The following is a 22,219-nucleotide window of genomic DNA, read 5'->3' on the forward strand; positions in this document are numbered from 1 at the left end:
TCAGTCCATTGGTTGACTGTGAGCCATGGGTATTTTGATTCCCCCTTCTAATAAGGACCAAAGTTTCCACACTTTGGTCTTCTTTCTTCTTGAGCTTCATGTGTTGTATCTTGGGTATTCTGAGCTTTTGGGCTAATATCCACTTATCAGCGATTGTATACCATGTATATTCTTTTGTGATTGGGTCTCTTCACTCAGGATGATATTTTCTAGTTCTATCCATTTGTCTAAGAATTTCATGAATTCATTGTTTTTAATAGCTGAGTAGTATTTCATTGTGTAAATGTACCACATTTTCTGTATCCATTCCTCTGATGAGGGACATCTGGGTTCTTTCCAGCTTTTGGCTATTATAAATAAGGCTGCTATGAACATAGTGGAGCATGTCTCCTTATTACATGTTGGATCATCTTCTAGGTGTATATATATACACACACACACACATACATACTGTGTGTATATACACACACACACACACACACACACACAGACTCAGGAGTGGTATAGCTGGGTCCTCAGGTAGTAGTACTATGTCAAATTTTCTGAGGAACCGCCAAACTGTTTCCAGAGTGGTTGTACCAGCTTGCAATCCCACCAGCAATGAATGAGTGTTCCTCTTTCTCCATATCCTCTCCAGCATCTGCTGTTCCCTGAGTTTTTGATCTTAGCCATTCTGGCTGGTGTGAGATGGAATCTCAGGGTTATTTTGATTTGCATTTCCCAGATGACTAAGGATGTTGAACATTTCTTTAGATGTTTCTCAGCCATCCAGTATTCTTCAGTTGAGAATTCTTTGTTTAGCTCAGTACCCCATTTTTTAATAGGGTTATTTGGTTCTCTGGAGTCCAACTTCCTGAGTTCTTTGTATGTATTGGATATTAGCCGTCTGTCAGATGTAGGATTGGTGAAATTCTTTTCCCAATCTGTTGGTTGCCGGTTTTCCCTGTTGACAGTGTCCTTTGCCTTAGAGAAGCATTGCAATTTTATGAGGTCTCAGTGGTCAGTTCTTGATCTTAGAGCATGAGCTATTGGTGTTCTGTTCAGGAAATTTTCCCCTGTGCTCATGTGCTCCAACCTCTTCCCCACTTTATCTTTTATTAGATTCAGTGTGTCTGGTTTTATGTGGAGGTCCTTGATCCACTTGGATTTGAGCTTTGTACAAGAAGATAAGAATGCATCAGTTTGCATCCTCTACATGTTGTCCATCAGTTGACTGAGCACCATTTGTTGAAAATGCTGTCTTTTTTCCACTGGATGGTTTTAGCTCCTTTATCAAAGATCAAGTGACCATAGGTGTTGATGCAATAAATTTATAATTTAAAAAATGTTTACTTTTCTCTTCGACAAAAATGATGTATCCGTTATGCCATACAGTTTTGTGTTCACTGCTGTTAGGGGAATAGGGTCTGTGGTTGGGAACAGCTGATGTCTCAGGATAGGGTTACAAAGAGCATAAACACTGAATACTTACACAGTGCCAGTGGCAGCTTCCTCTGACTTAGGATGATAAAATGTAACAGATGGTACTAGGAGTTGGATTTCCAATTCTGCTGTGTGTGCTTTAGGTAGGTCCTCAGATGTCATCCCAGTGATCTGCTCTGGCTTGGACACTGACAAAACAGTATTTCAGCTTTCACCCTCTCTTTACTTGTTAGCTATGTGACTAAGTTTACTTAACTCTTCTAAGTCTTAGTGCCTTCAGTAAAAAAATTAGAAATTCAGGAACAGTTAATGCCTAATTATGGAACTTGCGATGACTAAGAAACAGGTATTTGCTTGTTGTGTAGAATATGCAGCATCTTAATTCCTGTCCGACATTTCCTCCTATACGCCTTCCTCCTCATCCTCTGTCTTACTGTAGAGAACTCTATTAAATTGTTCATATTTGCATGTGTCTTGTGTTTTTCTGTCTTATGTGCAGACCTCAAAAGTCCAGACTTACAATGAGAAACAATTCTACTTGCTAACTGAAGCAGCAGAAACTTGGGAATAGTTTCTTGGAGACCTTTTATCCTTAATGTGTTTAGAGTCTGGTGACATTTTTGGGCAGTATCTTTATTTAAATGAACTTTTTCCTTGACAAGTTTCATCGTAGAAGTCTTATTGAAAATTTCTTTACTGCTAGGAGAGCCCTGGAGCTTCTCACACAGAACTGGAGTCTGTCAGGTAAACTCCGAATTCCTGCAGTAAGTCGAGTTCAGAAGATGCACAATGTTGATCTTGTTCTTCAGGTCCTCAGATCACGAGATGTCCCACTGACTGATGAACATGGTAAACACAGCCTAGGAATAAACTTCCGTCCTCGCTGGACCTCGATGTGTGCCTATACTGTCCTAACGGACTGCCTTTCTCTTGCAGGGAGCGCTATCTTGTCTAAGGATATTGTGGATAGGCACAGAGAGAAAACCCTTGCATTGCTCTGGAAAATAGCATTTGCTTTCCAGGTAGTGTATGTTTGGCTTCTTTTTTTTGTGTTAATCAATTTTGAATGCTGATGATTAAAATCACTTTAAGTCAGATGAAGACCAACAAGAGTCATTTGCACTTTGTGGGCCTTCGTCTATCCTAGGAATTGCTTTGTTTTACAATTAAATCTTTTTTTATACTATTGACAAAGTAAATATAGCTTCTTGATAAAGGAGCTGAAGTTCCACCTTAGAAGATATAGTGCTTAATGTACAGCCCAGGCTTATGTAGACCCAAATTTCATATTTTTAACCAGAAAACATTTCTTACCACTTACATGTGGATACTATTTGCCATTAAAAACTTAATTTTTATGCTAAAAATACGTGTTTGGTAGGTTTTGTTGATCAAAATTTGTGTGTGTGTGTGTGTGTGTGTGTATGTGAGTGAGTGTGTGTGTGTGTGTGTATGTGAGTGAGTGTGTGTGTGTGTGTGTGTGTGTGTGTGTGAGAAGAGGCAAGAAGCCACTGGCAGGTGCTATTTTCTTGGCTACTGTCTGCTTTAGTCTTTGAGATAAGGCTATTTCTTGAGGCTGTGGCTCACTGATTTGGCTAGACTGGCTGGCTAGGAAGTCCCCAGGGTCTGCTGGTGTCTGTGCCCTAGATCATGTAACGCCACACCTGACTTGTGCATGTGTGCTGGTGACCTGTGCTCGGGCGCTCTTGACTATGGAGGAGGTCCCCTACCTCCTGAGCCAGCCCACTCCCCATTCTGTTAACATTTCTGATTATGCTTTCCGCCATTTTCTTCAGTTTCTTTTTGTACAGACAGTTATTTCAAGTTTTGTGGGTTAAAAATGAAATATGGAAAACATATAAAAAAATGTATCTAACTTGACTGTATTTTCCAGGTGGATATTTCTCTTAATTTAAATCAATTAAAGGATGAAATTAATTTTCTAAGGCAAACACACAGTATAAAGAGAGCTATGTCTGCACTAACATGCCCTTCACAAGCTATTACTAGTAAGCCAAAAGACAAAAGGATTAGTGGGAATTTTGAACACTACGGTCACAGTGTGAAGTTATTGATGGATTGGGTTAATGCAGTTTGTGCCTTCTATAATCAAAAGGTTAGTCTTTTTCCTTTTGTTTTTAACCTTTGCTAAAGTATAACAATATATAAAATTTTTATGTATTTCTTTAATTTTTATGTATTTAACATGTTTTCACACACAGAGTCACTATATACATTTTTATAGCTATATGTATCTATGTATCTATTTATTTATCTTTCTATCTATCATCCATCCATCTATCTATATGTAACACTTGTCCACAAAATTAAAGAAATTTAAAGGCAGATGCTGCGTAAAATTGGGGCATAGAAACCCTGATCTTACTCTATTGTAATATCCAAAGAAACATCATATAGAATGGAGTAACAACACCTTGGCTGGGTCTGTGTGATCATTTTTTTAGGGTGATACTTTATGATCAGAACTTTTAAGTATAAACACTTTAAAAATGTTCCCATATATGTATAGAGTCTTTGATAAGGAATATTAAACAGGATCAGCAGTACAGATTGCGTGTTACTGGGGATATTGTAAATTGTTACTCCTCAACGGCATCATCACTGGAAACATTGTTAGCTCTAATGATAATGGTGGCCTTCTATGTTTTAATCAAATCCTAAAGCATTAAAGATGTGGCTGGTTATTACCTGTGAAGTCAGTAAGTGTCTGAAGCTGATTTGCTTCAGAAGTTGGTCATAGCAGCTTGTCTGCCTGTTGACTGCAAGTGCTGAGGCCAGTCCTCCACTGAGGTTCATTGATGACACTGCCTTCTTCTGTCCTTTTCATGGTCTATGTGCTTACTGTGTTTTCTGCTTTTTTTTTATTTTCTTGTTTAAAATTCTGAACTGTAGCACTGAACCACCGAGTAGTGTTCCTAAGGAAGACCATCTTGTTTCCGGTTAAGGACTTGTTAAATGAGCTTCATTTTGGCATTTGTCCTGGTGCTGTTGGCCATATAATCAATGTCACTGCATCCTGAAAACACACAAGTCAAACTTTATGGTTGATGGAAATTGGGACTCAACCTGATTTTCCCATTAAGAGACTGATTCATTTTTTCCACATTTGGTATTGGGTAATGGCGATTGACTGTGATTCTCAGAGTTTTCCAAAGACTGCCAACACATTACTGTATGCCAGGTGACTTAACATACAGTTTTACTCTCCCAACAGTTGTTGAAGCCGGAACTCTACAAGTAAGGTGTTGCCAGTCCATAGTCTCATTAAAGGCCATTCTCCCCTGCCCCTCTTTTATGTTCTGGTACAAGGCAGTGGTCCTGTTTGGTTTTGGGCTTGACACTACATTAGTTCAGTCTCTGCCTTTGCCATCATGTAGCATTCTGTGTTTGTATCTGTGTCTCTCTGTTCTTCAAATAAAGTCATATTCTTAGGTTCTGTGAAGGGTAATGCTGTTTTGAGAGATGCTATCCAACCAAGGATAGTAATACTGTAATCAAACCCTACTTTTTTACTAAAGTATGTTTGTATTAGTTTCTGAGTAGCACTGATCATTTCTTTGATGTTTGCATTCAGGTAGAGAATTTTACAGTGTCTTTCTCTGATGGCCGTGTGCTCTGTTATTTGATCCACCATTACCACCCATGCTATGTGCCTTTCGATGCCATATGCCAGCGTACCACTCAGTCCGTGGCCTGCACACAGACTGGCTCAGTGGTATTGAATTCTTCTTCTGAATCTGAAGGAGGTTGTCTGGATCTGTCTCTTGAAGCCCTCAATCACGGTTAGTCCTGTAGTCTGCTTAAGCCTTTCACTTCTTTGCCATGTCTGATTTTTTTTTTTCTTACTACATTCATCTCTTTATCATTTGTGTATGTTACAGAAAATACTCCAGAAGTGTACAAAGAGCTTCTAGAAAACGAGAAGAAAAATTTTCATTTGGTGAGATCTGCAGCTAGAGATCTTGGAGGAATCCCTGCTATGATTCATCACTCGGACATGTCAAATACAATTCCAGACGAAAAGGTTAGTGGACGATTGATTGCTTCATAATCACTCTTTGTTTTGCCTTTTGAGACAGGGTTTGTCTGTGTAGCCCTGGCTGTCCTGGAATTTGTTGTCTGAAGACCAGTGTGACCTCAGACTCAGAGATTAGCCTGCCTCTGCCTCCTGAAGGCTGGGATTGAAGGTGTGAGTCACCACTCATGGCTGACAGCGCCCTCCGTGCAGCTCGAGAGGTGGTAGTGAGAGCCGGTTCCCTCCTGACGCTCTGCTCTCCTCTTTTGTATTTTCTTAGGTGGTTATCACCTATTTGTCCTTTCTTTGTGCGCGGCTTTTGGATCTCCGTAAAGAAATAAGAGCTGCCCGACTTATACAGACAACATGGAGAAAATATAAACTAAAAAGAGACCTGAGACACCATCAGGTAATTGTGCAAAATGAGAACAATATCTCATGTGATTCCAATGAATTTTACAAATTGAGATGGTTGAGATAAAAGCATTAATTACATCGAGTTTGGGGTTGCAGAGATATAAATATGGTATGCTGACGTATTTTCTATCCTGTCGGCTCTTCCCATCATCTGCTGTAGGCTACAGATAATTTCTTGTACATTTGTGAAGATTAAACTAGGAGTCCTTGCCCACCTTTTGGTTTTTACTGCAGTCCGCCTGGCCTGCAGCGATCGGGAATGGTCTCTTGATGTCTCAGGGCTTTGACTGCCTGGGTTTTAGTGCTGCTGAGGCCTGAGTGTGGGATCTCATAATGATTCTCAGACTCAGTCATGTTGACAACCAAGATGTGCCATCACAAGAGGCTAATTTAAAGAAATGTTTATAGTTCTGGTTACATTTTATTGGATAATCTGATTGCTGCTTGTTGCTTCCACGGGTAGTATTCCCACTCTTCCATGGTAATGATGACATCCATCTGTATCTTTCTACTAAGAACATGTGTAGCATCTTCTCTGTATCCTCATATGCATTTCTTGAGCTGCTAGGGTGATAAGGATTATCCTGAGATACGCTTTCAGCATGTAGATTTTGCTTTGATGCTTTTGTTATAATTAGTATAAACCCTCCATTGATAATAGTCACTTAAGCTGTATGGCAATGAAATGGCAAATAGACAACATTTCCTGGGCCCCCTGGTAAGATTAGCATGTTGTTTTTTCCTACCCATAAGTAGACACAAACTCTAGATTAAATTAAATCATAGGATTTGGTCTATGTATGGGGGAAATAAAAAAAGAAACTGGTAACTTGATCGTAGAATGGTAGATACGGCATTAAAATAATGTCATGGCAGAGAGAATGCTTGCAGATGTGAACACAGTAGCCCTAGCTTAGAGTTGTCCTGATAGTTCTTGTAGTGCATTTGCCTCCCTCTGTCAACACCTTATCTGATGACAGGTAAAGTTGTGGATTTTAGTCACTTGAAATGACGAGGCTGAGCTAAGTTTCATTTCGCTTCAGTCTCTCATCCAAGATGCCCTTGGTGTTTTAAGTTCTGTATTTCTGAGCTCAATCACTTCTGAAATCTTTCTTATCAATGACCATTTTTTCTAGTAGTGCACTTCTAGCTGAACTACTTATAAAGACATGCTTGGAAGAGACACTGACATGTGGTATGATGGTCTGGCCGCTTTGGTAGACATACTTCCGCTCTCCTAAGGTTACAATTGTCTAGTTTATTGTTTTTTCCTCAGTGCTGTGGTCTGGTATGTGGCCTTTCCTGTTCCTTGGTATTTCTTTTAATCTACTGATTGCCCTTTTCATGTTCTGGAATGACAGTTTGATTGGTTCTCCAGTTCTCGGGCATTGTGGCTTCTGTTGTGCAGATGGCACCTGCTCATGTGTAGAGCCCCCCTTCCACATGGGATGCTCCAGACAGTAACATGAAGGGTGTCAGTCATGCTGTATGTTCTTTCTTTCCACCACTCCACTCAGGTTGAGTAGAGTTCAGCAAGGCAGCACAGGAGCAGCCCGTGAGATGCTGGCTGCTGCCTGCGAACTGATAGATCCGTGACTGTGATTGTGACTGTGTGCCTCTGTTGGTCCAGGTCATAAGTGCTGCATCTAGTCATTGTTTTAATGAGATTTAAATGATCACTTCTGAACTCTGAGATAGGAAATATTTGGTGGTCATAGGAGTCACTCTCAGAAGTAGTACAAGTGGGGTTGGGCAGGATTCCGGCTTCTGTCCCAGGACACACGGCTTCTCCTGGGTAGCCCATGTTGCTGCACCTCTCAGCTCTGGTTCTCACAGTGCAGACTGTGTGCCCTGATCCTCGCGATCTGTAATGAAGGGAGGGGTATGTGGTTCTCCTCTTTTGTGTATTGCTTTGCTCAGATTGTAACAAAGCAAGACTACCTTATATTGCAAAGCATTTTGTATGCCGTGCATGCAGCTCTTTCCTGAGTCCACTGGACCCATGTCAGAATCGTATTATAGTTAATCTGCAGATGATTTGTGATAGATCAAACATGTCTGTATTTTATCTTCATCCAGTTCCTAGGATGCTTCTCTCTTCTAATCACTCGCCTTTTTGCTATGCCCAGACGCACTTGTGCCCCAGGGTGAACCTAAGAAGCCTAGAGTAAGGGAGGGGTTTGCAGGACAAATTACTAATGTACTTAATGTGTAGAAATTGATTATTTTACGGAGAATAAAGTCTTAAAGAGGTTGTTAACACAGTTCTGTTTTTCTTTTCCTCATTAAAGGAAAGAGACAAAGCTGCTAGAGTTATTCAGTCAGCTGTTCTCAATTTTCTAAGTAGACGAAGATTGCAAAAAACGGTCAGTGCAGCTCTGGTCATTCAAACATGGTGGCGAAGAGTCTTGGCACAAAGGAAGTTGTTGATGCTGAAAAATGAAAAACTGGCAAAACTTCAAAGTAAATCAGCATTGCTTATTCAGGTATGATATTCTGGTGTGAAATTTAAACTTAAGAAATTTATGCCGGGCAGTGGTGGTGCACGCCTGTAATCCTAGCACTCTGGGAGGCCGAGGCAGGCAGATTTCTGAGTTCAAGGCCAGCCTGGTCTACAGAGTGAGTTCCAGGACAGCCAGGGCTACACAGAGAAACCTTGTCTCAAAAAAAAAAAAAAAAAAATCCAAGCCAATTTTAGCAAAGAAGGAAATATGTGATAGAATTTTCAGTGGCCAATACTGTTGTCCCTTGATGGTGGTGGTGGGGCAGGGTGGGATTGATCCTGGAACCCCGTGTAGATCCCCAGATCTGGATGCATTTTCATAGAACTTCTGTACATCCTCCCACATACTTCAAATCATTACAGCTTCTTTATAGGACCTGGTACTGTGTAAGGGCTGTGTGGATGGTTGTCAGGTTGTATTCTTTAAGGACCAGTGACTAGGAAGTGTTTGCAGATTCAGTCAGATGCTCGCTCTTCTCCTCAGGTATCTCCTGTCTGCCATTAGCTTGAATTCAAGGGTGTGGAAGGAGGGGACACAGGGCGCTTGCCTGACTAGCTAAGCCTTGCGCTTGACACCTGCTTGCTGTCTGCTGAATGCTGCTCTGGGTAGCACAAGGCTGAGACTCAGCTGAAGCTCTGAGCCCCTTGCTGGCTTTGGTTTACTTTAGAGCTTTGTAATCTGACTCCATGGGAAGTGCTGGTGTCCCAGACAATCATCCTGTGCTCCTGACTCCTGGAAACTTCTCTGAGCAAAGTGGACATTTTCCTCTCTATGTCCTTTGGTTTATCTCAGAAATGGTGGTGATCACTGGCTAACAAAATGCCTATATTGTTTACTTTTAAAGACAGAAGTGTTCCTTGCATGGGTATCGATTCATTTTTATAATGAATTGTAACATTAATGAGGTGTGCTATTTCAGTTCATCCCCTGTAAATATTGAAGCTTGACCCTATAAATGTATCTCTTTTAGAAATGTAAAAGCTTTGATTCTGTCTACTCAAAATGCTAGATTAGTTTAATAAATTACCTCATTGTGAATCACTTTAAAAATAAAATATTATACATCGGAAATTGCATGCAATGACGATATTATAGAGCCTGGTGGTTTCTCACAAAATGAATACCCGTGTAATTACCTCCCTTACCATAAGATAGACTATGACTGGCTCTTAGAAGCTACTTCACAGAGTTAGTTAACTTTTCTGCCCCAGCCCCAGGTGACCATTGGCTGTTTTATACTAATCACACCTTTTTCATATGCATCTTTTTAAAGCCTTATAAATCAGTCGTGTGTCTTTTTTGAGCTCAGATTTCTATAAACTCTTTTCATTTACTACTCTAGCATTTGGGAGCATTATCAGTGTGGAGTAAGCTGCCATTTAGTTTTCATTCTGTTGTGCATGGGCATTTGACATTCACGTTCTGCCCATTGTAAAGGCTATTTGAATGTGCCTTTTAGTGTGACCATGTCTGCATCCTGCTTACCTGGAAGTAGGACTTGAAGGACCTGCATAGGCACAAGACACCCCAAGACCAAGCTCTCAGCACAAAGGAAATTTATTTCCCCTGAGGGACAAATAACAGGGAGAGGAGTAAAGAGAAGGGGAAAGGAATGGAGGTGGGGGAATATTTGTCCTGAGGGGACAGAGAGGAGACACAGGCAAATGTCAGTTTATAAAGGTAAAAGGAGAAACCCTGTGTTAGGATGAGGTGTTTAATATATTTGGACATGTTAATTAGAGCAGACAAAAGGGGCCTTTTGATAGCCAGGCCGAGGTAGTTAGCCTCAGGAGGAGCAAGTGGCCAAATAAATGAGTAGGCCTTTGAGTGGCTAGCTTTAAGAATGCAATCTAACAGGTTTTCAGCAAGACAAGGAACAGGAGAAGGACAAAGCCTGCTTGAGCCCCGTGTACCATGCTGGCTGCCCCCATGCCGTGCCATCTGATGGCTAGCTTTCCTTCCCAGCTGTGGAGGTTTGGGGGAGGGGGAGCAGTCAGGTGGTTGCATTTCATTTTTAGGATATATTGCCAGAGACTTGCCAGAGTACAGTGCAGCTTAACATTGCATGTAATTTTACACTAATGTAAATACTTAGAAAGTTTCTTGGTAACTTTCACATATACTAACATCTAGAACAGTTTTAATTTGCATTTTATTGATAATATAATCGATACCTTTTATTTTGGATATTGAATTTTGTGTCATGTTATTTCTTCTATGTTAAGTTTGTCTTCTTATAGGCCCAGGAGATGTCGTCTTAGAGTCCAGTTAGTAGAACATTGCTGGCAGTGTGTACTGTGTCTTTCCCTGACCATGACTGTCAGGAGCTATCTAGAAGAGGCTAAAACATAACAAGTGACTTTTTATGGAGATAGCCCATCATTTTGCATGGCTGTGATGGAAAAACTCTGAATTGCAGGGCCTTCAGAGATCTCATCTCAGGATTGGTTCTTATTGTCGATATGCCTTTCCTGCCATTATTACGTAGTCTAATGTTGATTTCACCATAATCTAGGTTAAAGAACCATTGAGTTTACTGGAGTTTATAGCCATATGGGTAAAATGTTACTTAAAGAATATGGATGATTGAAGGTATTGCATAATCAAAATCCCACCCCTGCCATGAAACCTGAATTCCTGGAACTCACCACATGAAGATGACTCAGCAACACAAATCTCCTTGTCCTAGAGATTATTGCTTATATAACCTCAGGGAGACTTCTCTTTTCAATCTTGTAATTTTCAGGAGCTTCCTGATACTTGTGAGTTTTATTTACTTTTAGACTCTTAATTAGTCTCCCTTTCGGAGGGGATTTTTAGAAGAAAGCTGTATAGCACCCATTCATTCATCAATTGGTAATGTAGTCATTCTCTGTTAGTTTGTATACATTCTATAGTTTTTCTTGCTATTGATTTCTTACTCTGTTCAATTATGGTTAGACAGAATATAAAGAGTTATTTCAATTTACTATATTCATGTCCTAACATAGGATGTATTTTTGAGAAAGTTCCAGGGACTGTTGAGAAACAAATGCCCTGTAGGCTTGGTTTAGAATGTTTGTAGATGTCTGTTATGTCCATTTGATGTATATATTATCAGAATGACCTCTCTGTTGCTGAGAGTATGATACCGAGGTCAATCACTATTACTGTGTTTGAAATTAACTCATATTTCTATATCTAGTAGAACTTGTTTTGAGTAATTGGGTACAAGTATGTTTACAAAATATAAGTTTATAACTGTAATATCTACCTTGTCAGAGAATAGATGCATATTTGCTTGTTTTTTACTTTCATTTCCTTAAAATTACTTTGATCTTCCTTTCATCCTCAGATAATATCAATCTTCAGTGGTGAGATGTAGCTTTTAGAGGCAGCAAGGAAATGGATCCAGTCTCCTAGACTTAAGTTTTTGATTGGAGAATTAAGAGCTTTAGCATTCAAAGTTATTATTGCGAGGTCTGTGGTAGCTCCTGCCAGTTAGCTTTGTGGTGCTTGGTGTATTCCTAGTTCTCATTTGCTTATCTTCTGTTCTAGCATGGTTTATTTTATCCCACAGCTTCCTAGATGAATTTTTCTTTCTCTTCAATCTGAAGCATTCCTGTAGATATCTTATATAGTGGTGATTTGGTGATCACAAATTCTTTCAGCTTTTTTTTTTCCCATGCAAAATTATTATTTTTTCTTTAATTGTGACAGTTTTGTGGGATATAGTAATCTGGGTAGGCAATGTCTTTCTTTTAGTGCAAGGACTATACTTGTTTTGTCCTTGCTTTTGTTTTTTCTTCCTTCGGTGTCCCTTAGCTACCTAACCTGAGGATTCTAAATTTAGCACAACTTATCTAAAGCTTTTCATTTTCCTCATGGTTGAGAATGTATTTATTGGCAATTTATTTTCTTACAAGAACCAGCTGTCTACTTAATTTGCTTGTGCACTTCCTGATTGGAAAACTTGGAGCTTGGGTGTTAGCATGGTTGAGTTTTTCATTCTAGACATTACTTCCCGCCAGGGGTCTAGACAATGGAATCATGAATGCATCATTGTGCAGCTTACACCTCATGGACATAGTCATGTGATAAGCAGTCACCTGTGTGTCTCATACACAGAGAATTTGTTTGAGGTCCCTGACAGATTCCAAAATTCTGTGTATGAACAAGATTGTTATGAAATTGCATGGCATTTGCATTTTCACACCATCCAGTGTACCTAGCATCTTCGGACTACCAGAAGTTCCTTTTACAATGTCTACTCAAGAGGCATCACCTTTAATATTTAGAGCATTATGTAGCTGTTCAGCACGTTTTCCCCTTTCCTTTTGTAACATTTTAATGTTTGGAACATTGTGAACTGCCTGATGTGGGTATTGGGATCCACACTTGGGTCCTCTGGGTCTGGGTGGCAGCCATCTCTCCAGCCCTTAGCATGGGCATTTTAAAGCAGAGTGCTAGATGAATGAGCATTTTCTGTTAACTTAGAAAGCTATGTGTATTTCACTTTGTTTTCTTTCTTACATTTCTCAGGCTTATTGGAGAAGATATTCCACCAGAAAACAGTTTCTGAGGTTGAAACACTACACAGTCATCCTTCAGTCACGGATAAGAATGAAAATTGCTCTTATATCTTACAAACAATATCTTTGGGCCACAGTTACAATTCAGAGGCATTGGCGCGCCTATTTAAGTAGAAAACGAGATCAGCAAAGATTTCACAAGCTGAGATCCTCCTCCCTTGTCATACAGTTTATGTTCAGAAGGTGGAAGCGACGCAAGCTGCGGTTACAAACCAAAGCTGCAGTAACATTGCAGCGAGCTTTTAGACAATGGCATGCCAGGAAACAAACACGGGAAAGATCTGCTGTTGTGATACAGTCTTGGTACAGAATGCACAGGGAATTGCAGAAATACAGTTATATTAGATCTTGTGTTGTTGTCATCCAGAGAAGAGTTAGGTGCTTTCAAGCCCAAAAGTTATATAAAAGAAGAAAAGATGCCGTCCTGACTCTCCAGAAACACTACAGGGCGTATCAGAAGGGGAAGCTGGCGCGCACCGACTATTTGCAGAAACGAGCTGCCGCCATTCGACTGCAGGCTTCATTCAGGGGCATGAAGGCTCGCCGTTCATACAGTTTGCAGATTCTAGCTGCCTGTGTCCTTCAGTCGTATTGGAGAATGAGACAAGAAAGAGTTAGATTTTTAAACTTTAAAAAGATGGTCATCAAATTGCAAGCACACATAAGAAAACACCAACAACTACAGAAATATAAAAAGATAAAGAAAGCAGCTATTACAATTCAGACTCATTTCCGAGCTTCCATTTTAGCTAGGAAGGTTCTAGCAGCTTTTCAGAAAACAAGGTCTTCAGTCATTGTTCTACAGTCCGCATATCGAGGGATGCAAGCCAGGAAAACATTTCGTCATGCTTTAACATCTGTTATAAAGATTCAGTCATGTTATCGAGCTTATATATCCAGAAAGAAGTTTCAGAGCTTCAGAAATGCCACCATAAAGCTTCAGTCAGTTGTCAGAATGAAACAGTCACGGAAGCAGTACTTACAGGTGAGAGCGGCTGCTCTGCTTATCCAGCAGTGGTACCGGTCCCAGAAACTGGCTTCACAGGAGAGAAGAGAGTACATACAGGTGCGTGAGTCCTGTATCACACTGCAGTCATACTTTAGAGGCTGCCTGGTCAGAAGGCAGATGAGGTTACAGAACAGAGCTGCCACTTCTCTACAGTCGTACTTCAGAATGAGGACGGCGAGGCAGCGCTACCTGAGGATGCGCAAGGCCGCTCTTGTCATTCAGAGTTTCTACTGTGCCTACAGAGCACAAGTCAGTCAAAGGGAGAACTTCCTGCAGGCCAAAGGAGCAGCTATTTGTTTGCAGGCCGCTTACCGAGGCTGGAAAGCACGCCGGCAAATCAAGCAGCAGTCTACAGCTGCTGTTACCATTCAGAGGGTTTTTAGAGGCCACCGTCAGAGGATGAAATACCAGACTGTGCTTCAGTCCGCTGTGAACATTCAGAGATGGTACAGGGCACACAAGGTTGCTTATGACACAAGAGTTCAATTTCTAAAGACGAGAGAGGCTGTGGTTTCTCTCCAGTCTACCTTCCGTGGCTGGCAAGTTCGGCAGCAGCTCAGGAGGCAACATCAGGCTGCAGTGAAGATCCAGTCTACTTTTAGAATGGCCGTGACCCGGAAGCAGTATAAACACCTAAGAGCAGCTGCAGTAGTCCTGCAGCAGCATGTCAGGGCATGGGCTGCCGGAAGGAGGCAGCGCTTGGAGTACATCAGGCTGCGTCGTGCAGCTCTGGTGTTTCAGGCCACATGGAAGGGAAAGACCCTGAGAAGACAGATTGCCCGGCAACACCAGTGCGCTGCCCTCATACAGTCATATTACAGGATGCACATTCAGCGCAGGGCGTGGGGCATCCTGAGGACCGCTGCTCTTCGGATTCAGGTGTGCTATAGGGCTTACAAAGTGGGAAAGGAACAACGCCATTTATACCTGAAAAGGAAAGCGGCTGTAGTAGTTTTACAGTCAGCTTACCGGGCTATGAAAGTGAGAAAACAGATAGCTGAATACCACAAAGCAGCAGCCACTATACAGTCTAAATTTAGAGCCTACAGAACACAAAAGAAATACAGGACTTATAGAACTTCGGCTATTATAATTCAGAGGTGGTATCGGAATATTCAAGTCACAACCCAGCAACATCAGGAATACCTTACCTTCAAGAGAGCAGCAATTGCAGTCCAAGCTGCTTATCGAGGCATTAGAGTTAGGAGACACATTCTGCACATGCACATGGCGGCCACACTTATTCAAGCCACCTTTAAGATGCATCAGTCGAGAGTAAGGTACCACAAGATGAGAGCAGCAGCTGTGGTGATTCAGGAGCGATACAGAGCGTATTATCTAGGTAAAAATCAACATGAAAAGTACCTGAGGACTTTGACGGCTATTAAAACCCTTCAGGCTGGTGTCAGAGGAGCAAGAGTTAGACAGACTGTAAGAAAGATGCATGTTGCAGCCATACTCATTCAGTCATATTTTAGGAGACACAGACAGCAAGCATATTTCCATCGGTTGAGGAGGGCGGCAACAGTGGTGCAGCAGAGATACCGAGCAGTGAAAGAAGGCCGCGCTGAGTTTCAGAGGTACAGCCGACTGAGGCGTTCTGTAATCCTCCTTCAGGCTGCCTTTAGGGGACTGAAAACTAGGAGACGCTTAAAAGCTATGCACTTAGCTGCTGCTCTCATTCAGAGGAGATTCAGGACTCTCCTGATGAGACGGAAGTTCCTCTCTCTCAGGAAAACTGTCATTTGGATTCAGAGACAGTACCGAGCAAGACTTCACACCAGGTATTGCCGGCAACAATTGCTGTTGGAAAAGGCAGCCACAAAGATCCAGTCATCATACAAAGGATGGGTGGTGAGGAAAAGGGTGCAGAAGATGCACAGGGCTGCTACTGTGATTCAGGCCGCTTTCCGAATGCACAGAGCCTGTGTGAGGTACCAGCATCTGAAGCGGGCCTCAGTTGTGCTCCAAAGGCGATACCAAGCACACAGAGCTGCAGAACTGCAGAGGCAGCTTTTCACCAGGCAAAGACATGCTGCTGTGATCCTGCAGGCTGCCTTTAGGGGGATAAAAACCAGAAGTCATTTGAAGACCATGCATTCTTCTGCAACCCTTATTCAGAGTAAATTTAGAGCTTTTATAGCAAGGAGACGATTCCTCGCTCTCAGAAAAGCTGCAATATTTGTGCAGAGGAAATTCCGAGCCACCCTTTATGCCAAGCATAAATTGCACCAATCCTTGCAGTTACGAAAGGCAGCCATTACAATACAGTCCTCTTATCGAAGACTGATGGTACAAAGGAAGTTACAAGAAATGCACAGGGCTGCAGCTCTTATCCAGGCTACTTTCAGAATGCACAGAACTTACGTTAGATTTCACCTTTGGAAACGCGCCTCGATTAGAATTCAGCAGCAGTATCGAACATACAGAACTATAAAACTACAAAAAGAAAAACTCATCAGAGAAGAACACAGTGCCGCTGTCAGAATACAGAGCACGTACAGGATGTACAGGCAGCGTCGTTTGTATCAGCGGCTTCGGTGGGCAGCAGAAGTGATACAAAGAGCATACAGAGCCAGTAAGAGCCGGCAAGATCTGCTCAAGGCGGGTGAGGGAGAAGCATTCAACCAGTTGCATTTCCAGGGTTTAAACACCGCAAAAGAAGTTCAGCGGCAGCATGAGGCCGCCGTGATTATACAGAAGCATTTTAGAGCCTTTAAAGCAAGGAGGCTTATGGAGCAAAGAGGCTTCCGGGTAAGTAAAGTACCACACCTGGGCCTGGCTGCCACGGGAGACTCACTGCCAAATGCATATGCTGAAGCTGTTTATTGAGCAAAGAGCTACGTTGTGTAGTGGTGGTGGTTTAGCATTAGTAGAGAGGAAATGAAAAGTTAGCAGTTCAGCAGATAGACCCTTCCTGGCCACCAGGAGCAGCTGAAGGATTGAAATGGTGACCAGATCATCGTGAAGCTACAGATCCTCCCGTCTCACAGACTGCTACTAAGGCAGCTTACTGTGTCTGGAGGTCAGAAGACCAGTACAGTTTTTTAGATCGATTTGTATATTTTTAATCACACTGAAGGATGTGTAGGAAGAAGAGGGTCTAGAGACCATAAGAACACAAGGGTATCGAGCAAAGGCTACATGATCATAGGAAAGAAGAAAACTGAGACATTTGCTATCAACCAGCCGAGGATTGGGAGAGAACAGGAAGTGTGCTCCAATTCCAGAGACTACAAATCAGTGATTGCTTTAGATTTTAGTTAGACTTCTTCATGTAGCAGTAGCCAAACTAATCTCATGAAAATCAACTGGATTCTATTTTATACAAATAGAGGGTTTGGGGAGTATTTCACAGTTAACTATGACAGACCTTGTATCATTTGAACAGTGTATCAACTGTTATTTAATTTCTCTGGTCTATATGTATATTTTATTGCTGTAACAATCATTTTTTAAATTTTAATTGAATAAGTTATAGTTGTCACAATCACCAAGTTGCCAAAATGAGAAGTGTTGTGGATTGGCCTGGTCTTGTATTTTGATGCTAATTCCTCTCCTGGGAGGGGCTGCAGACTAGATGTTAATTCTGTATACTGGTGCCTTGTGAACCTTCTCCCCCACCTTAACTTAACTAGAGCTGGTGATTGGGCAGGAGGGGGGAAGTGGAACTGAAAAGTTTTGGGGAGAGACAGGGAGAGATCAATGGGAATAGAGTAGTGTAGTGGTAGATCTGCCTAATCTAGGCGGGTGGCTTGTATTCCTATAAATTGAGTTGTGATTTCTTTAACCGGGTTGTATGGGTTGGAGATTTACCTCTACAGAGAAATGGCTGTCTTTTTGAAATCCTGCTTTAGGCAGATGGCCAATGAATGTGGAAGGGAAACTGTCGGGTTTTTTTTTTTTTTTTTTTGTCTCCAGAAAGTAGGATTTCTTTTACTTTGTTCTTCTGGACGCCTTGAGGACAGTGAGCATCAGTCTGCTTTCAGCAAATCCTGCATAGTGTAGTTTTAAACTTCTGATTAGGCTGTGCTGTGGTGGACTGGCCACCAGCCACATAATATGTGTGACAAAGTGATTACTACACATACACTGTTGTATTTACATAGTTGAAGGCTCTCTGTGAGTCAGTCTGGTAGAGCAGAAACCAACTTGATATTTACAATGAATGTTTTGTGTCCACTAATTGCATATTAATTTTTACAATTACTATAACAATAATTGCATAAGATCTTTCTAGTTTGCAATTGTAGACCATTATTGTAAACTTATATTTCTATGCTTGATATAGGCCGTATGGGGAAAATATAAAGCTAAGAAATACTTATCCAAAGTGGAAGCTGCCTGCAGGATTCAAGCTTGGTATAGGTGCTGGAGAGTGCGCAAGAGACATCTAACTGTATTGAAAGCTGTTAAAATTATTCAGGGTCACTTCTATGCGAAGCTAGAGAGAATGAGGTAATGTATTACAACTCTGTGGAAGTATAAAGGATCTTAGGTAAAGTAACAACACTGCTTTTTCCTTGTAAGTAATTGCTATGTTGGTTTATTTGGTTTTAAAATTTGTGTGTGTGTGTGTATGTGTTTATGTTCATTCTCCATTAATGATACAAGATATATCTTTTGGGCTTAGTTTATATATATCTATATATATCTATATATATCTATATATATCTATATATATCTATATATCTATATCTATATATATATATTATATATACATATATATGGCTTTAATGATATAATTTAGTAAAAAGTATGTATGTGATTTATTTAGATCCAAAGGGATGACAGAAGGAACCTGAATAAACTGGTCTAGTTTCATTTTCACTCTCTGTTGATTTCGCTGCTGGTAACAGTTGTCCATTTCTCTGTGGGTAGTCTACTGCGAGTGAGAAGGAGGGGCATAGGTCATCACTGTCCACTTACTTTTCGAGACAAGGTCTTTCACTGAACTCAGCAGTTAACTAGAGTAAGTATCCAGCAAACTCTAAATCTGCCTGTCTCCTGATGCTGGCTTCTACATGGGCACGTAGGATCTGAACTCAGGTCTTCATGCCTTCACAGCAGACACTTTGCTGGTTCAAAAGTCTGAGTTTTGTTTTTGTCATACATACTGTGTTTTATTTTCTATCTACTTTATCCTTAATGATGAAGAGCCTGTGCTTACTTAATTTCTGTTTCAAAGATGTTAATAAAGTTATACTAGCTGTCCTTTTATTTTTTAATGCCATAATTTAAGAATTTTTTTTTTATCCAGAATTGATAAGCTATTGCATCAGTAATTGCTTAAAATTCACTAAAGGGGACCTCTAGAGTTTGAAGAGCTTCTCTACCAATGCTGTTGGGGAAATGGGTCAGTTGTAGGTAGGTCAGTCAGTATGAAGGTAAATTCTCATACCAATGGTGGGCTTCTCTTCCGGAGGCTCAGCCTTGTTTTCTAAGAATCATGATGCTAAGACAAGCTAGTTGCTGTTAAGTGTCAGGTTCATGTTATAGAACCAGTCTTTCTTTTCCTTAAGTGTCCATTTCTCTTTTGATGAGTTCATTTCAGCGACTGCCTCTATCATTCAGAATTTTTCTCTTCATAAAACATTGAAAACATATTCTACAAAATTCTTTGTCCTACTAGATTTTAAAGCTTATATTTTATACAGTTGAATATTGTTATTTGCAAACCTGGCTTTCATTGCCTGAGTGAGACTGACTGCAGGAGCTGAAGTGGGAAGTGTACTGTTGTATCTTACATTATTGCTAGTCTTACATGTTCCTCTCCTCTGTATTGGGGACAGCAGTGCCTAGATCAAATGATTCAAAGTTCTCTCTAACCTACTTTTCAGATTCTTGAAGATGAGAGCAGCAGCTGTTATAATTCAAAGGAAATGGAGAGCTATACTCTCTGCAAGAGGAGTGCATGAGAATTTAAAAGTAAGTGTAAATAAACACACAGACCCATGTTAGGAAATAAAATGCAAAGAATATTAGAGCTTGAACTGTGCATTTGTTTTACACACATCTGGTGTAGTCGATTAAAATTCGATTCTGATTTAACTATGATTTTGCCAGTAATGGTATACATGAGGCGCTCTGTGTCTTTTCCCTCTCTCCCTCCCTCCCCCACTTCTTGTCTTCTTCCTCTTCCCCTCCCCTCTCCTCTCTTGTCGTATGTGTATCAAGTAAAATACTCTGAAACTCGAATTTTTCATGATTGTTGTAAAAATAATATATGCTTGGGAAAACATAAAGAAGTAAATATTTTTTTGTCTAGTTTAATATTTTACAACATGCTTTCTAAACCATAGTTGATTTGTTTAAGTATATGGCAGAGTTTTAGACTAACTATAAAGCCCATGGCCTATTGTTAAACATAGATTTTAAATAGTTGCTATTTATCAAAATTAGAATTTTGCATATATGATTTATGTTCATGTAATGTTCATTCCAGCTACATAACCACAGTTGTCTTTTCTGTGACTTTTGGCCCTTAATGCATGCCAGGCAGGCCCTGTATACTAACTTTATATGATAGTTGCTATTGCTTTGATCATTTTAAATGCTAGAAGCTGTTTAGTGCTAAATTGCCCGTGATTGTTTTATAAGTAATTTATAAAGCCGACCTAGCTTAAATGGATTCGAGCTGTAGCCTTTTAAGTGTGTAAAAGAAGCTATTCTATAATTGGGCAGTCTAAGGAATGTACTTGACATGCTATGAAGTTCTTTTGTTAAGTATTTTCTCTTTTCTGTGTGTGTGCCTAGTGTATGTATGTGCAATGTGTGCATGCAGGAGCTATGGAGGTACAGGAATATGCTGATCCTTTGAAGCTGGAGTTGTAGAAGGTTGTAAGCCACGATGTGAGTGCTTGGGAGCCAAAGCCAGGTCCTCTGTAAGAACAGCAAGTGTTCAACTCTCTCCCCACCCTGCACTGCAGCCCATGAAGCTGCACGCCACCTTTGCTATGACTCCTTCCCAATGGCTGCTGTGCGTATCACTCCGTAGCTTGGGCTTTGGCCCAGTGTGCTTGTCCTGTATCAGCCAGCATCCTTTCCTTTCTCTCACACAAATGGAAGAATCAGGAGGAAAGGGGAGGTCCCTGACAGCTGCTCATCTATAGCTTTTTTACTATAGACCTGTATAGTTTCAGAAGTAATGTGTTATCACTTTCCCATGTCATGACGTAGGACATTCTTAAACTATGAAAGTAAAGAATATTATGAGTAACGAATCTCACTTTACAGTGAGAAATCCCAGAACTTCTAACAGGTTGAAAATCTTATTCCTGCTAGTGTATGCTCTCTCCATTTTCTTTTTGGAGGCATTCAGGGCTATGAGTTTTCCTCTTAGCATTGCTTTCATTGTGTCCCAAAGATTTGGGTATGTTGTGCCTTCATTTTCATTAAATCCTAAAAAGTCTCTGATTTCTTTCTTTATTTCTTCTTTGGCCAAGATGTCATTGAGTAGAGTATTGTTCAGCCTCCATGTGTATGTGGGCTTTCTGTTGTTTTTGTTGCTATTGAAAACCACTCTTACTTCATAGTGATCTGATAGGAGGCATGGGATTAGTTCGATCTTCTTGTATTTCTTGAGTCTGTCTTGTGACCAATTACATGGTCGATTTTGGAGAAGGTACCATGAGGTGCTGAGAAAAAGGTATATTCTTTTGCTTTAGGGTGAGATGTTCTATAAATATCAGTTAAATCCAATTGGTCCAAAGCTTCAATTAGTTTTACTGTGTCCCTGTTTAGTTTCTGTTTTCCTGATCGGTCCATTGAGGAGAGTGGAGTGTTGTTATTGTGTTAGGTACAATGTGTGCTTTGAGCTTTAGTAAAGTTTCTTTTACGAATGAGGATGCCGTTGCATTTGGTGCATAGATGTTCAGAATTGAAAGTTCTTCTTGGTGGATTTTTCCTTTGACCAGCAAGAAGTGTCCTTCCATGTCTCTTTTGATGACTTTAGGTTGAAAGTCAATTTTATGTGATATTAGAATGGCTACTCCTGCTCGTTTCCTGAGACCATTGGCTTGTAAAATTGTCTTCTAGCCTTTTACTCTAAGGTAGTGTTTGTCTTTGACACTGAGGTGTGTTTCCTGTATGCAGCAAAATGTAGGGTCCTGTGTTCGTATCCAGTCTATGTCTTTTTATTGGGGAATTGAGTCCATTGATGTTAAGAGATATTAAGGAATAGTGATTATTACTTGTGGTTTGCTTTTAATGTCCTGAGTAGAACACTCACTACATATATATGTTTCATATGCTTATATAA

General features: G+C 40.6%; 1 protein-coding gene across 1 annotated transcript in view; it reads left to right on the plus strand.

Annotated features, from left to right (window-relative positions):
- Aspm (assembly factor for spindle microtubules) overlaps positions 1-22,219 on the plus strand; it is a 44,836-nt gene that overhangs the window by 16,617 nt on the left and 6,000 nt on the right. The window contains exons 11-20 of the mRNA XM_052200777.1: positions 2,126-2,271; positions 2,359-2,444; positions 3,317-3,538; positions 5,018-5,225; positions 5,325-5,467; positions 5,739-5,867; positions 8,167-8,361; positions 12,901-16,713; positions 18,251-18,417; positions 19,800-19,887. Of these exons, the coding sequence (XP_052056737.1) occupies positions 2,126-2,271; positions 2,359-2,444; positions 3,317-3,538; positions 5,018-5,225; positions 5,325-5,467; positions 5,739-5,867; positions 8,167-8,361; positions 12,901-16,713; positions 18,251-18,417; positions 19,800-19,887 (5,197 nt within the window). The remainder of the gene's footprint in view (positions 1-2,125; positions 2,272-2,358; positions 2,445-3,316; positions 3,539-5,017; positions 5,226-5,324; positions 5,468-5,738; positions 5,868-8,166; positions 8,362-12,900; positions 16,714-18,250; positions 18,418-19,799; positions 19,888-22,219) is intronic.

The sequence above is a fragment of the Apodemus sylvaticus genome, chromosome 12 (genome assembly GCF_947179515.1).
Source record: "Apodemus sylvaticus chromosome 12, mApoSyl1.1, whole genome shotgun sequence".
NCBI classification, from domain to species: Eukaryota; Metazoa; Chordata; class Mammalia; order Rodentia; family Muridae; genus Apodemus; species Apodemus sylvaticus.